At 42.4% G+C, this 19,295-nt stretch overlaps 1 protein-coding gene across 3 annotated transcripts in view; it reads right to left on the bottom strand.

The window, feature by feature from the left end:
* Positions 1–2,419: 2,419 nt before the first annotated feature.
* nle1 (notchless homolog 1 (Drosophila)) overlaps positions 2,420–19,295 on the bottom strand; it is a 38,681-nt gene continuing 21,805 nt past the window's right edge. For all 3 annotated transcript variants that reach the window (XM_052035301.1, XM_052035302.1, XM_052035303.1), the window contains exons 7-13: positions 17,100–17,292; positions 15,616–15,751; positions 12,891–12,937; positions 10,390–10,592; positions 6,842–7,001; positions 6,087–6,157; positions 2,420–4,421 (exon numbers count right to left, since the gene is read on the bottom strand). In XM_052035301.1, coding sequence (XP_051891261.1) covers positions 4,409–4,421; positions 6,087–6,157; positions 6,842–7,001; positions 10,390–10,592; positions 12,891–12,937; positions 15,616–15,751; positions 17,100–17,292 — 823 coding nt within the window. In that variant the 3' untranslated portion in view covers positions 2,420–4,408. The remainder of the gene's footprint in view (positions 4,422–6,086; positions 6,158–6,841; positions 7,002–10,389; positions 10,593–12,890; positions 12,938–15,615; positions 15,752–17,099; positions 17,293–19,295) is intronic.

Below are 19,295 nucleotides of genomic sequence, written 5' to 3'. Positions count from 1 at the left end.
TTCCCTTCATAATAAGCAATAACATTGTGTTAGCTTTCCTAATTACTCACTGTATCTGCAAACTTGCCTCTTGCGAATCATGCGCTAGGACACTCAGATCCCTAGGCACCTCAGAACTCGCAAGCTCTCACCCTTTAGATAACATGCTTCCTTTTTAGTTTTCTGCCAAAATGGACAAGTTCACATTTTCTCACATTATACCCTATTTGCCAGATCTTTGCTCACTCACTTATTTTCTAGCTATCTTTGTGTCATCAGCATATTTAGCAACACCAGCTTAGATGCCTTCATTCAGGTAATTTATATCCCTGTGGTACACCACTTATTAAAACTTGCCAACCAGAAAGAGTCCCATCTATGCCTATTCTCTGTTTGTTAGCCAATCTCCTATCCACGCCTTTATGTTAACTCCTATGCTGCAGCACAATAGTGACTATATGTCATTGAAGGAGGAATCTCCAGAAAATTGGGAAAGTTTGTAATGTGGTCAACCTATACGGATTCAAAAGGGATGATGGTGGAAAAAAGGCTAATAGTGCAGGTGGCTCAAAGGTCACTGCCCAATACGTCACAAGCACATCCCTCCCCACCATCAGGAGTATCTACAGGAGGCGCTGCCTCAAGAAGGCAACATCCATCATCAAAGATCTCCACCATCTGGGCCATGCCATCTTCTCACAGCTACCATCGGGCAGGAGGTACAGAAGCCTGAAGTCCCACACCACCAGGTTCAAGAACAGTTACTTCCCTTCAACCATTCCGTTCTTGAACCAACCGGCACAACCCTAATCACCACTACAGTTTAGCAACACTATCACCATTCTGATCATTTTGCATTAAAATGGACTTAGTTTTTTTTGTTCCAATTGTTTTGTTTTCTTATAAAAATTGTGTATAATTTGTTTTTTTTGTGAATATTGCATATATGATGCTATGTGCCTGTGATGCTGCTGCAAGTAAGTTTTTCATTACACCTGTGCATACATGTACTTATGCATGTGACAAAAACTCGACTTTGACATAGTTAACAGGGTAGTACTTCGATCAGGAAAGTGTTTAGATTACAAGGCATAGCGAGCTGGAGCAGATATAAACAAATGTTGATTGGAGTAGAGCTTAAGTGTAGGAGAACTGATCTTTACATAAGCAGAGTTATAACAGAAGGACAAGACCATAAATTAGAGCACCCAATTGCAGAGAGAATCGGGGAACTGGTTGTCTGGTAAAGGAAGACAAAGTCCCATTTGTCAGGTAATTTTATCCCCTGCAAAGATAAAACAAAGATCAAATACTACGTAGAAAAGTGGGCTACTGGTGAAATTCTTAAATCTGCATGTAACTATTGTAGCGCGAAATACTTTAAATCGCTGAAGTTTGTTGGGTCAGTGGAGCTCTCACTCAAAGTGCTCCCCAGTATGCACTGTAACAGAGCCTGAATAAACTGACTTGAAGAAACTCACCACTGCCGTATGAGAGATTTTCTCTGTGTGCTGTCCTGATCCGAGCCGTAATTAAGAGGGCGACTGGGGTCCCATGTGAAAGCCAGATTCAGGGTGCAGGTTTAACACACAGATTCCTCCAACAGTCATAAAGTACTTCAAGTGTAAAACAGTTCAGGACATTCCAAAAGAATGAAAAATACAATTTCTTTCAAAGTAAATCAAATGTCAGAAATAGAAGGATCCCAAGCTATTTTATCCTTGCAGATGAATCAACAACAGTTGGCAGTGGTCACAACCTTGCGCTGTTGGTAAGGGAATAAAGTGTGAGAGAGAAGGAAATAAGGCAGAATGAGCAGGATCATCATGGGTGCCAGAGTGTTTCTTGCACACATCCCAATATAGACCAAGGTTCTAAATTTATTAGTGCAGTAACTACATTTCAATGCAATGATCATGAATAATGAATTTATTGCAGGACTACAGTGGAAAGGCGTTTCCGCTGTGACATTGATGGGATGTGTGCGGGATTCCAACAGGTCCCTCTGTGGTTTTTTACAATGTATTTTATTCTAACTGTTCAAGGAATCAGTCTTGTTCCTGCCCTTGTTGATTCATCTGGATCTCAGACAATCCTTTCAATTTAGAAAAACAATCCACATTAAAGCATTTCTATTCAACTGGGAATAAAATATCAAGTCTTCCCCACTGTGAGAACAAAAGATAACAAAATTAATCAATACTCTTCAGTAAAGTCAAGAATTCCCTCCCAAATCTCTCCTTTAAGATGTTCCTTAAAACCTACCTCCTTGATCAATCCTTTGATCACTTAACTAGAGGATCCTTCTGTGTGTCTGTTACATTTTGTTAGACACCTCTCCTGTTAAACACCTTGGGATATAGTTCTATTCATGGAGGAGATACAAGTGCAAATAGTTGTTCTTGTTATTGACAAAGATCAAGACAAAGGTGAGTACCACTTAACCATTTAATTAAAGTCAAGATTGAGATACATTGCCAAAGGATTCTCTCTCAAACTTCTGCTCATCTTTTTCTTTTAACTCCATGATCAACAGTTAGCCTACAAAATGCTTTACCAACAGCATTTTAAAATACCGATTTTGAAATTCAGAGATTTTTAAAAAAAATTTTATTTACAGCAATGGTAACAGGCCCTTCCGGCCCAACGAGTCCGCGCTGCCCATTTTAAACCCAAATTAACCTACCAATATTGCAGGGATGGATAGATGAAATGCTGTGCAATTCTTCTGTGCAGCCTGTAGAATACTGATGTTCCCAAGCTCAAGAAAAAAATTCTTATTTTCATGACTTGCTCTTCTTTTGGAGCCTATCCTTCCTCTGGCATTGTTTCAAGCCCAGCTGAGAATGTCTAAAGATCAGCCTCTACTAACATTGCTCTATCGCTGGCACCATGTTAATTGTGACGTTGCCGTCACCGAAGCTAACAGGCCCTTTAGCCCTCTGTGTCCACACCATCAAGCATCCATCTACAATAGTACTATTTTGTCTCTTTCGTCATCATCCACTAACTCCCAATCCTATCAATTCCCCTGTCGCCCATTTACACTTAAGGCAACTTACAGTAGCCAATTACCATACCAACTAACACATCTTATTGCATTTCACGTGCCATCTTCTCGCAGCTACCATCGGGCAGGAGGTACAGGAGCCTGAAGTCCCTCACCACCAGGTTCAGGAACAGCTACTTCCCTTCAACCATTCGGTTCTTGAACCAACCAGCAAAACCCTAATCACTCCCTCAGTATAGCGACACTATGACCACTTTGCACTAAAATGGACTTTTTGTCCTAATTGTGTTCTTTCTTGTAAAATGTGTGTCAAATTTATGTTTTTTCTTGTGAATGCTGCTTATCTGATGCAATGTGCCTGTGATGCTGTTGCAAGTAAGGTTTTCATTGCACCCGTGCATACACGTACTTGTGCATACAACAATAAACTTGACTTTGACAATAATCCCATTTTGCGCTTGTGTTGTCATCTACTAACTCCCAACCTCATCGATTCCCCTGCCACCCATTTACACTTAAGGCAACTTACAGCAGCTGATTACCATACCAACCAACACATCTTTGGGATGTGGGAGGAAACCCATGTTGTCTCCACACAGACAGCACTCAAGGTCAGGATTGAAGTTGGGTCCTCGAAGTTGAGGCTGCTTCAACTACACTTCCCCACCGAGACCAATCAGAAACAACCCCTGAACATTACTTGATGACCACCGGCAATATTGAGGTAACAACAACCAGCAATTCCAGCACAGAACAAATGACTTAGTAACGTGCAACAGAGAAATTCAATTGTTCTCCACCTGTTGGAAAAAAATTGGAGCTTGAACGCAGACTGAACTTACTAAAGACATACACATGATCTTCTTCCTGACTGTTTTGTTCACAGTTGTAGTTGGCTGACACAAATGGAGGAGCAGAGGCTGGAGTGACGTAAACAGAGAAATTTGTCCTTAGTCACCACAGATAAATCTGTGCGCCAAGGTCAGCCTCAAGTTACAAAAGCATGGCCACTGTTTTGAAAATAATGACATTTGCTGATCTGCAGAGTGTGTTTCTATTTGCCACTTCTTACATTTTTTCTTGTAATGAGGCTCCCATGCAGTGACATTGCAAAGAGGTCAACACTTCAAGTGCTTGGCCACTGACCCGAGGCTTTCTTGGAGGTGGGGGATGGGATAGAGGATGGGTGAAACTGCGTAATGATGGACCTTATCCCCCCCCCCCCCCCCACCCCCTCAAATATGCGAGCAAAACTTCTGGAGTACCACGTGGTTAAAAATGGACTTTGGTTATTCAGTCACTGCGAGTTCAGGAACCCAGATCCTTCACTGAAAGAGTACAGCAAGTCACAGTCTGCTGAGGTTGACATCCAGGCAAAAGTCCAGGGTTGCTTCAAAATGGCAGACTTGTTCTGCGCCTTCACCACCTCCAGCTGTCAAACAGAGGACACACACAGCACAACTCAGTCCAGACTTTATTACATTATGCATTGACAAACAACTTAAATATAGTCACAAACCTGGGTCCCTCTTTACAGACTATTGTTACGGACTCAGTGAAAGTCCCTTTAAGATAGAGAGTGTGTGTGTATGTGTGTGTGGGCGTGCTTACGTCAATAGAAGATAAAGGCCGTAATGACGTTGTTGAAGTTAGAAGAAGAAGAAGAAGAAGAAGAAGGAGAGAGAGAGAGAAGGGAGAGAGACACCAGCCTGCTTGTTTTCTCTATCGATGGATGAGAAACTATAACTGTGTCTGCCACTGAAATCCATGTATGGAAGTTGGAAGTAATCTGGTGGAGTTCACTTTATTGTTGACCTGTAGAAGGAAACAGGTATTTACGTGTGGATGACCACGATTCGGATGCTTTTCGGGGTGAGGAAGTCACTACCGAGTAAACACTGGAGTGTCGTTTGGGTTCCATCATGGAACATTTGGATTTCGTATTACTCTCTCTATGTTTCCCTACATCTACGTCTTATCTTCTGACAACGGTGGTTGTTGAGAAGCCCTTGCTCATGTTTCACCTTATGGCTTGCGGAAACTGAACTTTAAGAACCATTCCGGAACTGGGAGTTTGGGACTTCGTCAACGAGTTTAGTTTTGGGGTTAACGTTCGAGGTTTAACATTTTTGAATTCTAACATACTAACATTTTTACTTTTATTTTACGTATTATCATAAGTAGTAATTAATAAAATAGTTTTTAACACTGAATCATGCTCAGTGTGTTTCTTTTGTTGCTGGTTCGTGACACTATTGAACTCTGTGTCAGTCATATCCTAAAGCCAGATATACCCATTGCAAGGTGCTCATTCTTTCACCTACTGAAGGGATAACCCAACATATTGGCAGTCAGTGGTAGGGAGCGTGTTATACAGTTCTGTGCCACCGTCCACTTGCAGTCCAATACATAGCAATTACTTTCTTGGCCACTTCTCCTAAATGCTTATCCTCTGTTGATTCCATGATCTACCCATTGACTCTGTTTCTCCTCATCTTTTTTGCTGCAATAGTTTCAATTTAACACAGAGGTACATCCACCCCAGTTCCAAACATGGCCATTTTTGGTCTTCAAACATGGTCAATACGGCACTAATTTACAGGAGGTTTCTTTCCTCCATTTTGGCTCAACTTCCGCTCAACTTGTCTGTTCTTTTTGGCCCATAAATTTTTTTCTGTTTATTTTGAAAGTCAGGTTACACTTCTTCATTAAAGTTCAACTTAATTTCTATATGATCCAAGGAATTGGTACCATACACATTAAAAGTATGTAAAGCAAGTATTCTGTTTCTGGTCAGTAGCCTTTCATCAGAATTGGGATGTGGTGTGAAATATTAACTCTGGTTCCATCTCCACTGATGCTCTCTGGTGTGCAGGGTCCTCAGCATTTCTGTGCTCAAATGGCACATATTTCAAACTTTCAGCGACTCATTTCACGTCATTACGGAGAGAGAGGAGACAAGAGATTTAAAGACTGGAATCAGCAATTTTACATTAAAGGGAAAGGTTTGATAAGTTTAGCTGATAACCCAGTCCCTCCAGTTTTCTAATTCATACAAACTATTCAGTGGACCATTCGGTTCTCTATCTCTACTTACATTCTCAACACTTTGTCTTTTCCACCACTTGCTACCCTTTGTCCATCAGGACTCCAATCAACAGCAAAGACCTGAAAGTACAAATCAAACATTATTCTCTGAAATATTTACAGGCCATCCCAGAGTTCCATTTTTACAGACGTCCATGAGTTGATCTTGTCCACAAGTTGGAAAATACACAAAAAAAATCATTTGATATGGTAACCATAGCTCCACAGTATTTATAATGAACGGCATCAAAAATATGTAAGATTGATAAGAAACAATAACTAGAAGTGGCGGGGTGGAGGAGAAAGCGAGCACGAGCAAGGAGAAAGACAACTGGTTTTGCCATTTGCAGGAACGATTATATGTATGTTATATGTTGGACTTTTAAATTTAAATGTAATGGGAGCTCATTCACATGTAGAAGTGTCCAAAAATCAGGTATTTGTAACCGTGGGACAACCTGTATTGTGGCTGACACCCCATCAGCCAACTGCCGGGAGTTGGAAGATTTCTAATCAGACTGACAGAGGGCTAATTGATCTACTATTGTGCAATAAAATTATATTTAATAAGTAGATGACATGGTTAACAAGTGGCAGATCAGAATCAACAGTTCTGAACCCAGTCAGATGTTTTAACACAAAGTTCTTTGACACCTTCCAACAGACCAAGCGTTTCCAGGTTTCTTTTAACTTGTATTCATGCATCATTCTAGTTTAATGGGTAATTGCATCTCCCGCTGGGTTGATTGTCGGAAGGCATCTTACCTCATCTGCATGACCAGGAAGGTCAACGGACAGCTTCTGTGCCTTCACATCCCACACTTTCAATGTGCTGTCACTGCTGCCGCTTGCCAGCAGCCGACTGTCAGCTGACCATGCAATCTGATACACAGCCGACACATGACCTCGGAGAGATGCCAGGTACCTGGAAACAAGCAGTGGCCTCAATCATTTGTGCATCCTTTTTAAATGAAATAGAAATACGCTAGGCAAAGCAAACAACTGACATCAGCAATAAAACAGTGCCAGGGTCAACGACAAATTGCATTTGTATAGTATCTCTCGTACCATAAGTATGCTGAGGAATATCAAAGGTAGGTTACCAAACAAAATCTGAAACCAGATCATGTGGAAAGATTTTGGGATTGGTGGCCAAAGCTTGGTTAAAGAGATAGGAAGTGCAGAGAGAAAGATGAAGGTGATGTCGGAGCTTCATACACTGGGAACTTGAGACACAGTTACTGATGGATTAAATCAAGCCAGAGTTCGCAAGAGGATAAAATGAGAGGACTGTAGGAGCAGCTGCAGAGTAGACAAATCCCATCAGTTCCCCCCCACTCAAATTTACCTACACCGCTGATTTCAGGAGAGTAGCCCTATGGCCCGAGTGATTCTCTCTGTGCCTTTTTCATCTCCTGTCACTCTCATCATGGTGTCCCTGAGTTAGCAAATGGGAAATCTGGTTCTATAGACAGTAGGCACTAGATCGAAAACACCAAAGTTCATAGCACCCTGTGGCCTCCATGGAAAATGATCACCTCAATAATCTGGGTTTGAATCAGTATTGCAAGAACATAGAACAGTACAGCACAGGAAAAAACCTGTCTGCCTAGCACATGATCCATATCCCTCCATACTCGGGTGCCTTAACACCACTATTGTGTTACTTTCACCACCACCCTTGGCAGTGCATTCCAGGCACCTACCATTCTCTGTGTAAAACAAACTTACCTTGCATACCTCCTTTAAACGTCCCTCCTCTCACCTAAAGCTATATCCTCTGGTATTTGAAATTTCTAACCCTGGGAAAAAGACTCTGACCCTATCTATGCCCCTCATAATTTTATAAACGTCTATCAGGTCTCCCGCCAGCCTCCAACGCTCCAGAGAAAAAACACCCATGTTGTCCCACACACAATACCGGAGGAACTCAGACCCTTGACTGACGAACTCAGACCCTTGACCCGCAGCGTCAACTGTCTATTTCCCTCCATAGATGCCGCCTGACCCACTGAGTACCTCCAGCGTTTGTGTGCTGCTCCAGATTTCCACCACCTGCAATCTCTCGTGTCTCCAAACTTGTCCAACCTTATAGTTAATACTCTAATTCAGTCAGCATCCTGGTGAACCTTTTCTGCACCCACCCCCAAAGCCTCCACATCCTTCCTGTAATGGGCGACCAGAAACGCACTCAATACTCCAAATGCAGCCTGACCAAAGCTTTATACAGCTGCAACGTGACTTCCTGGCTCTTATGCTCAGTGCCCTGACCAATGAAGGCAAGCATGCCACATGCCTTTTTTTAAACCACCCTTTCTATTTGTGATGCCATCTTCAGGGAATAATGGACTTTGACCCCAAGACCAGCAGATTTCCCCACCCTACCCTGTCAATTATTTATCCCTCAAACATATTCACCAAAAACTGGATAAAGAGTTATTATCACATTACTGTTTATGGGAGTTTGCTATTTGTAAAATTTTCTACTGCATTTCCACAAGTTTCATGAAGGGAACACCCTGCCTGACCAACCTATTGGAGTTTTTTGAGGAAATCTCAAGTAGGATGGATAAGGGAGAGGCTGTGGATATAGTGTATTTGGATTTTCAAAAGGCCTTCGACAAGGTGCCGCACGAGAGGCTACTTAATAAGATGAGAGCCCATGGAATTACAGGAAGGATATTAGAATGGGTGGAGCATTGGCTGATAGGCAGAAAGCAAAGGGTAGGAATAAAGGGATCCTGTTCTGGTTGGCTGCCGGTTACCAGTGGCGTTCCGCAAGGGTCGGTGTTGGGACCGCTTCTTTTTACACTGTATATTGATGATTTAGATTATGGAGTAAATGGTTTTGTGGCTAAGTTTGCAGATGACACCAAGATACCTGGAGGAGTAGGGAGTATTGAAGAAACAGGAAGGTTGCAGAGAGACTTAGACAGTTTAGGAGAATGAGCAAAGAAATGGCAGATGACATTCAATGTTGAGGAATGTGCCGTTGTACACTTTGGAAAAACAAATAAACAGACAGATTATTATCTAGATGGGGAGAAAATTCAAAGTACAGAAGTGCAAAGGGACTTGGGAGCCCTCATGCAGGATACCCTAAAGGTTAACCACCAGGTTGGATTGGCAATAAGAAAAGCGAACACTATGTTGGCATTCATTTCAAGAGGTATAATGTATAAAAGTAAGGATGTGTTGACGAGGCTCTATGGGGCACTGGTGAGACCTCATTTGGAATACTGTGTGCAGTTTTGGACCCCTTATCTTAGGAAGGATGTGCTGATGTTGGAGAGGGTTCAGAGAAGATTTACAAGGATGATTCCCAGAATGAAAGGGCTTACATATGATGAGCGATTGTCGGCTCTTGGACTGTACTCATTGGAGTACAGAAGAATGAGAGGGGACCTCAGAAACATTTCGAATGTTGAAAGGACTGGACAGAGTAGATGTGGCTAAGTTGTTTCCCTTGGTGGGCGAGTCCAGGACTAGAGGGCACAGTCTTAGAATTAGAGGGTGCCCATTTAGAACAGAAATGAGAAGAAATTTCTTTAGCCAGAGGGTCGTGGATTTATGGAATTCGTTGCCACATACAGCTGTGGAGGCCCAGTCATTGGGGGTGTTTAAGGAGAAGATTGATAGGTATCTAATTAGTCAAGGTATCAAGAGAAAAGGCCGGGAATTGGGGCTAGATGGGAATAGTTTAGCTCATGGTGAGGTAGCTGAGCAGACTCGATGGGCCAAATGGCCTACTTCTGCTCCTTTGTCTTGTGATCTTGTGAAGTGTCTACAACTCAAAAAGTACCTCATTGGACGTAATGTGCTTTGAGATGGCGTGAGATTGTGGAAGGCACTATATAAATGCAAGTTCCTTTCGTTTTGTTTTTCAGCAGCAAAACTCACCAAGGCACCAGATTTCTGAACGGTCCATGAACATTTCCTCTTTACTCTTTTTTTTGCACTATTTATTTGTTTGTAATTTATAGTAATTTGATGCTGCAAAACAACACATTTCACATCATTTGAGTCAGTGAAAATAAATCTGATTCAATGACGTGGAAGGAATCTACCCTCCACACCCAGCCTATAATTGATTCCAGAACTACAGTAATTTAGTTGATTCTTAACTGCCCTCTGAAATGATTGAGCAAGTCCCTCGGTTGCAGCAAACCACATCACCATTCTAATTGCACTGAGTCAGGAAGGCAGCTAGCCACCAGCTTTGCCAAATTAACTAAGGACTGATCATAAATGCTGACTTTGCCAATGATACACAAATCCCTCCTATGATTAAACAAAAATGTTAGCGTCCTTACTTGCCAGTCCTGCCATCCCACAGTTTCACCGACTTGTCGAATGATGCACTGGCAATAACCCTGGTGTCCGGGGAGAAGCAGACTTGGTTTATTAGAGCCTGGTGGCCTGTCATTCGGGCCAAGGGCTTCTTGTCCTCCGCAGGCTTCCAGAGGAAGAGCGTGAAGTCATCTGACCCTGAAACCAGCCTTTCACACCCCTGACCCTGAAAGAAAACCCAGTTCATTAGGATCAGTTTGCCTAAACAGAAAACAGTATCAAAAAGCAGATTTTGACCTGGGATCTAACAATCCTACTCTGGCATAAGATCTTGTCTTTGTCCTTAGGAATAAACTAAACCCACAGATGCTCTGATGTCTCTGCCACCAAGCACACAAGACTGGTCCGAGGTAACTCACTGACTTAACAACCCTCTTGTTAAAGTGGACCCCAACCTCTACTCACTGGAGTGCTCCATTGGGACAAGTGCAACAGTGGAGGAGGCTTGAGATCGCTTCCCTCTGTGTACCTGGTAACCTCTGTCAGAGCTTGGAGTACCTGTGGCACAGTAGTACTATTACAGGTAGTGCTGAACATCTCACAGCTCCAGCAACCCAGGTTCAATCCTGACCTCAGGTGCTGTCACCCATGGGTTTACCCTCAAGTGCTCCAGTTTCTTCCCACATCCTGAAGATTGTGCTGGTTGGTAGGTTAATTGGCTCCTGTAAATTATCCCTAGTGCAGGTGGATGGAAGAATTAGGAGTTGACTGGCATGTGAGAGAGAAGAGGTTACAGGGAAATAAATGGGGAATGGAGCTGATGGGATTGCTCTGAGAGGTAGCATGGAACTGATGGGCCAAATGTCCTCCTTCCATGCGGTAAGGGAATATGAAGATAATATACACGAAATAGAATGTGTATTTCAGAAGCTTGGTGTTGGGCATGCAAATTATGTGGGCCTTGGAAGTTACAGTCTTGATGCTCAGGTTGTCCTGGGAGAGGAAGCTGATGTCCATGTCGCCTATCCTGCCTATACATTTGAAACACTTTGCAGAAACATTACTAATTAAGCACGTTGAGGTGCCTGCTATAGGTTCAGAAGTGTATGGGAAGGCAGGAGCACTGCTGCCCAGTAGACTATGAGCTTTGACCTACATAGGAAAGTACAGTGCAGGAACAGGTCCTTCAGCCCACGATGTTGTGCTGAACTAATTAAACTAACGACACCTAATCCCTCTGCTTGCACATATCCTTCCATTCTCTGCATGTTTATGTGCCTGTCTAAGAGCTTCTTAAACACGTCTATCGTAGCTGCCTCCACCACCACCCTGGCAGCACATTCCAGGCTCCCACCACTCTGTGGGAAAAAACCTTCCCTGCACATCTCCTTTGAACTCCGCATCCCCCCCCCCCCCCCCCCCCTAACCCCACCCTCACCTTAAAAACACTCTCCAGTATTGGACATTTCAACCCAGGGGAAAAGATACCAGCTGTTTATTCTATGACTCTCATAATTTTATAAACTTTTATAAAGTCTCTCCTCAGCCTCCACTGCTCGAGAGAAAACAACCCCAGTTTGTCCAACCTCTCCTTATAAGCACATGCCCTCTAATCCAGGCAGCATTCTGGTAAACCTCTTCTGCACCCTCTCTATAGCCTCCACATCTTTCCTATAATGACGTGACCACAGTCGAATGCAATATTCCAGATGAAAAAACACGATGGTGCTGGAGAAACTCAGCAGGCCTGGCAGCATCCTGAAGAAGGGTCCTGACCCGAAACATTGACCGCCTGCTTTTCTCCACAGATGCTGCCTGGCCTGCTGAGTTCCTCCAGCATCATCGTGTTTTCCATCTACATTGCAGCATCTGCAGTCCTTTGGTTAGGCTGCATCTGGAGTATTGGAGAAACAGAGTTTTATAAAACTGCAACATAACTTCCTGACTCTTGCACACAATGCCTCGATTAAAAAAGGCAAGCATGCCATACACCTACTTTACCACCCCATTGACCTGTGCAACCACTTTCAGGGAGCTTTAGAGTTGTACCTACCCCCCAAGGATTCCTCTGTGCATCAATGCTGTTGAGGATCCTGCTATTAACTGTGTACTTTCCCTGTGCACAAGTTTTCCCCAGATGGCCAAAGGCAATGCTGGTGCGCTGAAGATAATGGTGAACATGACCTTCAGTGAATGACGGCCAAGGGAAATGCTTTCCCCCTGATGTGGAGTCCACTGCAGCCTTAGATGTACTTCTCTCTGTATTTCTTCATTTAAGCCAGTGGTAGATATGACGAAACGGTGAGGCCCTGATACAGATCCCTGGGGAATGACATCCAGTTTTTCTGCCTGCTTGCCTCCCATCCAATTACCAATCCATGGCTTCATGTTACCTGCAGTTTCAGCTTCATTTTTAAACTAATAACCAAGTGCTGAGCAAATCAAATGAAACTTAAATGTCAGACCACCTCCTGCAGGGCTCAGCAATCAATAGCTTTGAACTTTTATTCCGCTGTTCACTTACCCTCGTTTGCTCATATCTTTGTAAAGCTTTGTGCTTCAGTTCTTCCACTGCGAAATAAACCAATAAGAGGAAGTAAGAGGAGGCTCCAGTGGCTTTACCTTTATCAACAGATCTTTTATCTGCTTGACGGCCACTTACTGAGCAACATAGCAGTTCTTCAGGTTAATTTACAAGTGTTTAAATGTGCTAACTCGCAGGGAAGGGAGCCTCCCACCTGCATTGTTTTCTAGCTCACTGCACGACCTGACTACCATGGATTATATTTAGAACATCTTGTGAACTGGGGGAAGGAGACAGACTTCCGCCTCTGGCTGCTTGTCATACAAAGTCAGTGCTGGCTCAACAACAACTTATTTTTATATAGATCTTTGAATGTCATAAAACGTCACAAGATATTACACAGGAACAATTAAAAACAAAATTTGTTAAGAAGTCACATTAGGTCAAAGCACAGACAAAAGGAATAGGTCAAAAACCCTGTTCCGCCCTTTAATGAGGTCAAAGCTGCTTCCCTACTTCTTACACTCTCATATCCAATTCCTGTATCTCCAAACCCTCTAAATGGCCTAAAGTGTCCCAGTCTTAGCCTTGGACGTATTCAATAACTGAAGGATAACAGCCCTCTGGGATAGAGAACGCCAAAACTCCACAACCCCTTGACAGAAGAAATTTATCTTCATCTTGGTGTTAATATAGTCATTCACTGACCTTGAGACTGTGACTTTAAGTGGTGGACTTTCTAGCTGGAGGAAGTCAGCTGCTAAACAAAAGATTGATCAAAAGAGGCTGCTTTTATGGGGCATGCTAAAGGAAAGTGAGACAGGAAGATCTAGGGAGGGGCTATTGAGGGGGAGCTGCTCTTGACAGAGCGACTAAAAATTGGGCAGGTACCAGAGACCAGAAATGGAGCAGAGAAGTCTCAGAGGATTGTAGAGCTGGGGGATTACAATGAAAGAGAGAGGTCGAGCATCTGGAAAGAAGCCATAGATGGGTTGTGAACACAAGGGATGAGAATTTTTAATTTGACAACCAGAAACAAAGGTGAATCAGCGGCGACGATGGATGAATAGTATATGGTAGCAAAGCGGTTAGCGTAACGCTATTACAGTGCCAGTGATCGGGGTTCAATTCCCGTTGCTGTCTGCAAGGAGCTTGTACGTTCTCCCCGTCACTGCCTGGGTTTCCTCTGGGTGCTCCGGTTTCCTGCCACATTCCGAAGACGTATGGGTTAGTAGGTTAACATGGATGCAATTGGACGGCGTGGGCTCGGTGGGCCGGAAGGGCCTGTTACCATGCTGTATAAATGAAGATTTAATGTTTTATAGTGAGAGTTACGATGCAAACCATAAAATTTTGGGGATCAGGTTTGTTGGGAAGGTGTTCAGCTTCTTACTTTCAGTATTTTTAACTGGACAGCAGACACCACCCTCCTCCCCAGTCTTGAACTTTTCCTTGGGTCTGCCATTGGAGATAAAGGGAGATGGATTTAGCACACCAAGCTCTCAAACCTCCGAATTACTGATGTGGAATCAGCTTCTGACTCACAGAAACATGGGCGAGATCAAACACAGAAGGCCTTATCCTCTCTGATCAAAAATGCTATGGAATGCATGGAGAAGGTTTTACAAGGATATTAGAAATGTGAAATTGTTATCACCTGCAAGGCATAAAAACGTTGGGAGCTTTTCCTCCAGGAAATAAGATGCTTGAAGGTTACCTATTAGTTATAATTAATATAATGAGAGGGTTTGATCTGGTGGATATAGATAAATAGCCCATTTAGCTTCTTCAACCCATTAGCTATTGAGTGAGACCAGGGCTGATCTGTAACCTAACTCCATATAACTGTCCCAGATCTCTTCATACCATTAATTTAGAATTCAGTTTAAAATTAACAATGATTCAGCATCAATTGTTGTTTAGAAGAGAGTCCCAAATTACTCCCATCTTTTGTACATAGAAATGTTTCCAAACTTCATTCCCAAGCAGGAATGATCTAGTTTGCAAACTCTCTCCTCACAACAGTTTCTCCATCGAATCATGAGGAGGTCACTCAAGCAAGAAACTAGCCAACAAAGTCAAAACATTGTGGGATTTAAACTCCACTCATGAGACTTGAACACATATAAACTGTAAAGTATCAAGTTAGTTGACAGAGCCACTGATACTGGCCGTAAATGTCAGGCTCAAAGTCAACATCTGAAGTTTGCTTTTAATATTTTGGAGTGTAAAGGACACGAAATCCTAACATTGTAGAATGGTAGCAGTAAAAGAAAGATTTGTATTTATATAGTGCATTTATGACTCATAACTATTATAAAATAGGAAATATAGCAGTAAATTTGTACACTACAAGCCCTCACAAACAGCAATGACTACATGATCTGCTTTAATGAATTTGATTGAAAGATAAATATTAGCCTGTCCATGGGAGATAATGCCTCTTCAAAATATTGTCATGGGATCTTTTCGTCTAACCTGGCTCGGTCTAAGTCTCATTCAAAAAGGAACAGATCTTTCAAAATGTAGCAATACCACACTGGTAGCATCAGCAAAACTATTGTGCTCAAGTCTCTTGAGCCAACAACCTTCCAGCTTAGAGACAAGAGTGCTACTCAATGAGCCACTTCCACCACTATGAGAGAGCATAGAGATGACATGGTTTCTAACTAAATCTCAACACACAGCGGTTAGCAAGTTGAGTAAAGTCAACAAGATCACCCACAAGTATCATTCCTGTCCCGATGAACAATGGTGGCTTCAGCTGGTTCAAAAGCTCCAGTTCGCAATACGTAGTCCGTACTAAGTGCCATTGTATTTACCCAATGTGCATGACCCTGCAGCGTTCTACACACGACCCCCTGAAAACAGATCATAGAAATAGTTACCAAATGGATGTCAACTGATTTCTTAAAGGAAACAAAAAAGTTACTTCAATACACAGCAAAGCAGACTCACACGTGTGTGTGTGTGTGTGTGTGTGTGTGTTCTGAGTACAAGCAATTTTTATTTCCATATTTCAGCACAAAACACCCTGAACCACAGCTCCCAAAGTGTTAACCCACAAACCAAATGAGCACTTTGAATATGGTCTGGAAATCTGCCTTTGGGAGTGAAAGGACCAGTATTCAGACCAAATCGACTCAACTGATGTCTTTAACATTTACTAGGCACTTGATAGGGTCTGGGATACTTCATGCATTTGTGGGGAAATCAAACACTAGAGGTCACAAAAAGAAGGTAGTGTAGCGGTTGCTACCGCGGAATAAAACAAGACTCTACTCGGAGGATTGCCAAACAGAACTGGTTTATTTTCCCGCCTTGTGCGGGCCCTTTAAGGGAGAAAAACTCCCGCCCAAAAAAACCGGCAATGACGTAAGTCCTACGTCATCAGGACTTTCCCGCGCGCGGGTTCTCCCCGTCGCTCGGAAAGACGAGGCCCGCCGCCATCTTGGGCCTCGTCGCTCCGACGCCGCGCGACCCGACTGCCGAGCCGGTTCGCCCGACTAGACGGTGAGTCGCCACAGTAGCCACTAATAAATCCAATCCAGGAGAAACTTCCTTTCCCAAAGATTAGTGAGAAAGTGGAACTCAGTACCACACGGAATACAGGTGAATTTAAGGATAAATGTGGGTGAGAAAGGAATAAACGGATCTGTTGATGGATGAGATGAATATAGTGGAGGAGGGTCATAAGTACCAGCACGGACCAGTTAGGCTAATTCATCCATTTTGGGATAGATTGTACATAATTCTATGTAGAAACCAAAGGTCACACAATACTTCTGTATTTCCATTTCCTCTTCCACTCCTTCCATTTGTTGAATTATAACCATTAAAAATGGCCACTGCTCAAAGCTGATTCTTACAGTGAAGACCTATTTGCTTCAGGCTGTATACTGCTATATCAGATTCCTGCAAAGATAATTAAGGATCCTGCTTCCAGGTGACAGGCTGTTTTAAAGTTGAACTCTGGAAAACTTACAGAAAACCGCCAGCACCCAGGAATGTGTTGGGCTGCACAGAAACATACATCATCTCTTTGGCTAAAAATATCATCCAGTCTAATCCATTAAATATTTTTCCAGTCTTGCCACAAGAAGCATCCTCCCAACCCACACTCCACAATGTCAACAATAAAGTGTATGGCAGCTATTAACCCTGCTGCACATTTCAGAAGCGCTACCGTAAAAAGTAAGTTCCACTTACATCTTCAGCCCTCCACACTTTTATAGTCCTATCTTGTGACGAGGAATAGAGAAGACAGTCACCACCCCACTTCACGCAGGTTACTGACTGCGTGTGCCCGGTCAGGATCTTATCGCATCGTCCCAGCAACGTGTCCCATATCCGGATACTGCAGTCCTTTGATGAACTGGCCAGGTAACGGCACTGTGGATTTCTAGAAGCACGAGAAGAGACTGTACCTCATTAGAAAGCCAATTTTGAACACTAATCAGTGAATATTTGAGAAAAGTAAATTTTAATCATTTGTTGAAGCAAGTAAATCACAGAATGACAGATTTTCAGCATATCTGCCACAGAATTCATGCTGGTTAAAAGCAAGGTATTCAGCCTAATCTAACTTTCCAGGTGTAGCCCTCTAGGTTACACACATCCAAGCAGCTTAAAAAGTGAAAATTTCAACAGCCACATCCTTCTGGGCAGTGAACTACAAAATGTTGTTTCTCAACTCCTCTATAATCCTTCTATCCATTAACTTAAATAGTCCCCCTAGTTATTGACATATATTCATACACATCAGATGAAAACATTAAGGGCTCAAAGGATTCAGAATTTAGGAACTGTCCACTCCAAATACCAAATTATCCTGTGCTCAAACTAAAGATTTTAAGCAAGTGCAGAATATTAAAAAATTTATTGTTGAGGACTACAATACATTTGTAATAAAAACAGAAAATACTAGAAATAGTCAACAGGTCAGGCAGCATCTATGGAGAGAGAAATTGAGTGAATGTTTCAAGTCAATACTCTTCCAAAAGAAACTGGTAAATTATAGACATCAAATATGTTCTAAGTTGTCAGGAGGGTGGGGTGGGGGGTTGGCATGAAAAGAGCTAAAGGAAAGTCTTTGATAAGGTAGACACCAGGAGAGACTGAAGGACACAAATGGTGGTGTTGCTGGCTGAGGGAGGCATGTTAATCACAGCATATCTAGAGGAGAAGTAAATACAAGGAGATGAACAGAGAAACGCTGAAATACAAGAGAATGCTGGAGATACTCAGCAAGTCAGGCAGCATCTGTGGAGAGAGAAAAACTGAGTTAACTCTGCAAGTTTATGATCTTTCACAAAAACTGGCCAGTACAGACACAAACTGGAATGACTGGTTATCTGAAGTTGCTGAATTCAATGCCGAGTCCTAAAGGCTGTAACACATTTGCACGTTCCTCAGAAGGAAACAAATTGTGTCCTCTACAACTTGTAAACACAAGTCAGAGAACCTCTGGTAAATAAACTGTTACATCTATTAGTTTCTTCACCCTATGCACAAACCCACTTCTTTTTACCCATAACAGCAGATGTGGTGAAAATAAGCTCTTCCCAAATCTCTGCCGATCGGAAACAATCTAGCACTTCTCAGTAATAATTGGTATCACTCACAGCTCTGGATCAGAATAAATTGGGTTCCATTCCTGTTTTAAGCAATCACACAACAATACTAAGTGGGTTGTGACGTATTGAGAACACATTAAGGTGCAATACAAACGTATATTTGTTATTTATTCCTGATGATTTCTTGCGATCCTTTTGTATCATAACCCAAAGACCCTGTTTAAATACTGTATCTAAGAATAGCCTATGTATTTCATTTGCAAAAAAAAGACTAATCACAAGGGTTTACTGCTACAATTCAAGGGACTCTTTTGTGAAGTAAATTCAGTAACATTTGCAGGTTGGATTTATTTTATATTTCACATGCTTTTTGTAAAAAAAAATGGGGATGATCCCACTGTGTGGGAAACATCCAGTACAAAACAGCACACAAATACACTAAGAGCACATTACTGCGTCTTATCAAGTTAATGCTCAATGGCAACCACTATCTAGAAAACCTTAAATTCAGGTAATTAATGAACACTATTAAAAGTTGAAAGCTTCAATATGCACCTTTCAAATTATTTTGCTCTCACTGGTGCTCTGAGCTAAATTTCAGATCTGACCCACTCCAATAAAGCCCACAAAACCTGATGCTCTCTCCTCCTCTTAGGCAGTACCCAAGGTTCGAGGATGATTTACTTCCACTCCAGTTCTGACTGAGAAATGAAAGATCCCCGTGCCTGATTTCTAATAATGTGGTGTGACAGTTAGACAACCTCTGGTACATGATGTTGACAAGACAAGACTTTGATTTAATGGCAAGGAGTTTCAAGATGATGGAAGC

Source organism: Pristis pectinata, chromosome 21 (genome assembly GCF_009764475.1).
Source record: "Pristis pectinata isolate sPriPec2 chromosome 21, sPriPec2.1.pri, whole genome shotgun sequence".
In the NCBI taxonomy this organism is placed as follows: Eukaryota; Metazoa; Chordata; class Chondrichthyes; order Rhinopristiformes; family Pristidae; genus Pristis; species Pristis pectinata.
This window is presented reverse-complemented; position numbering and strand designations above follow the sequence as displayed.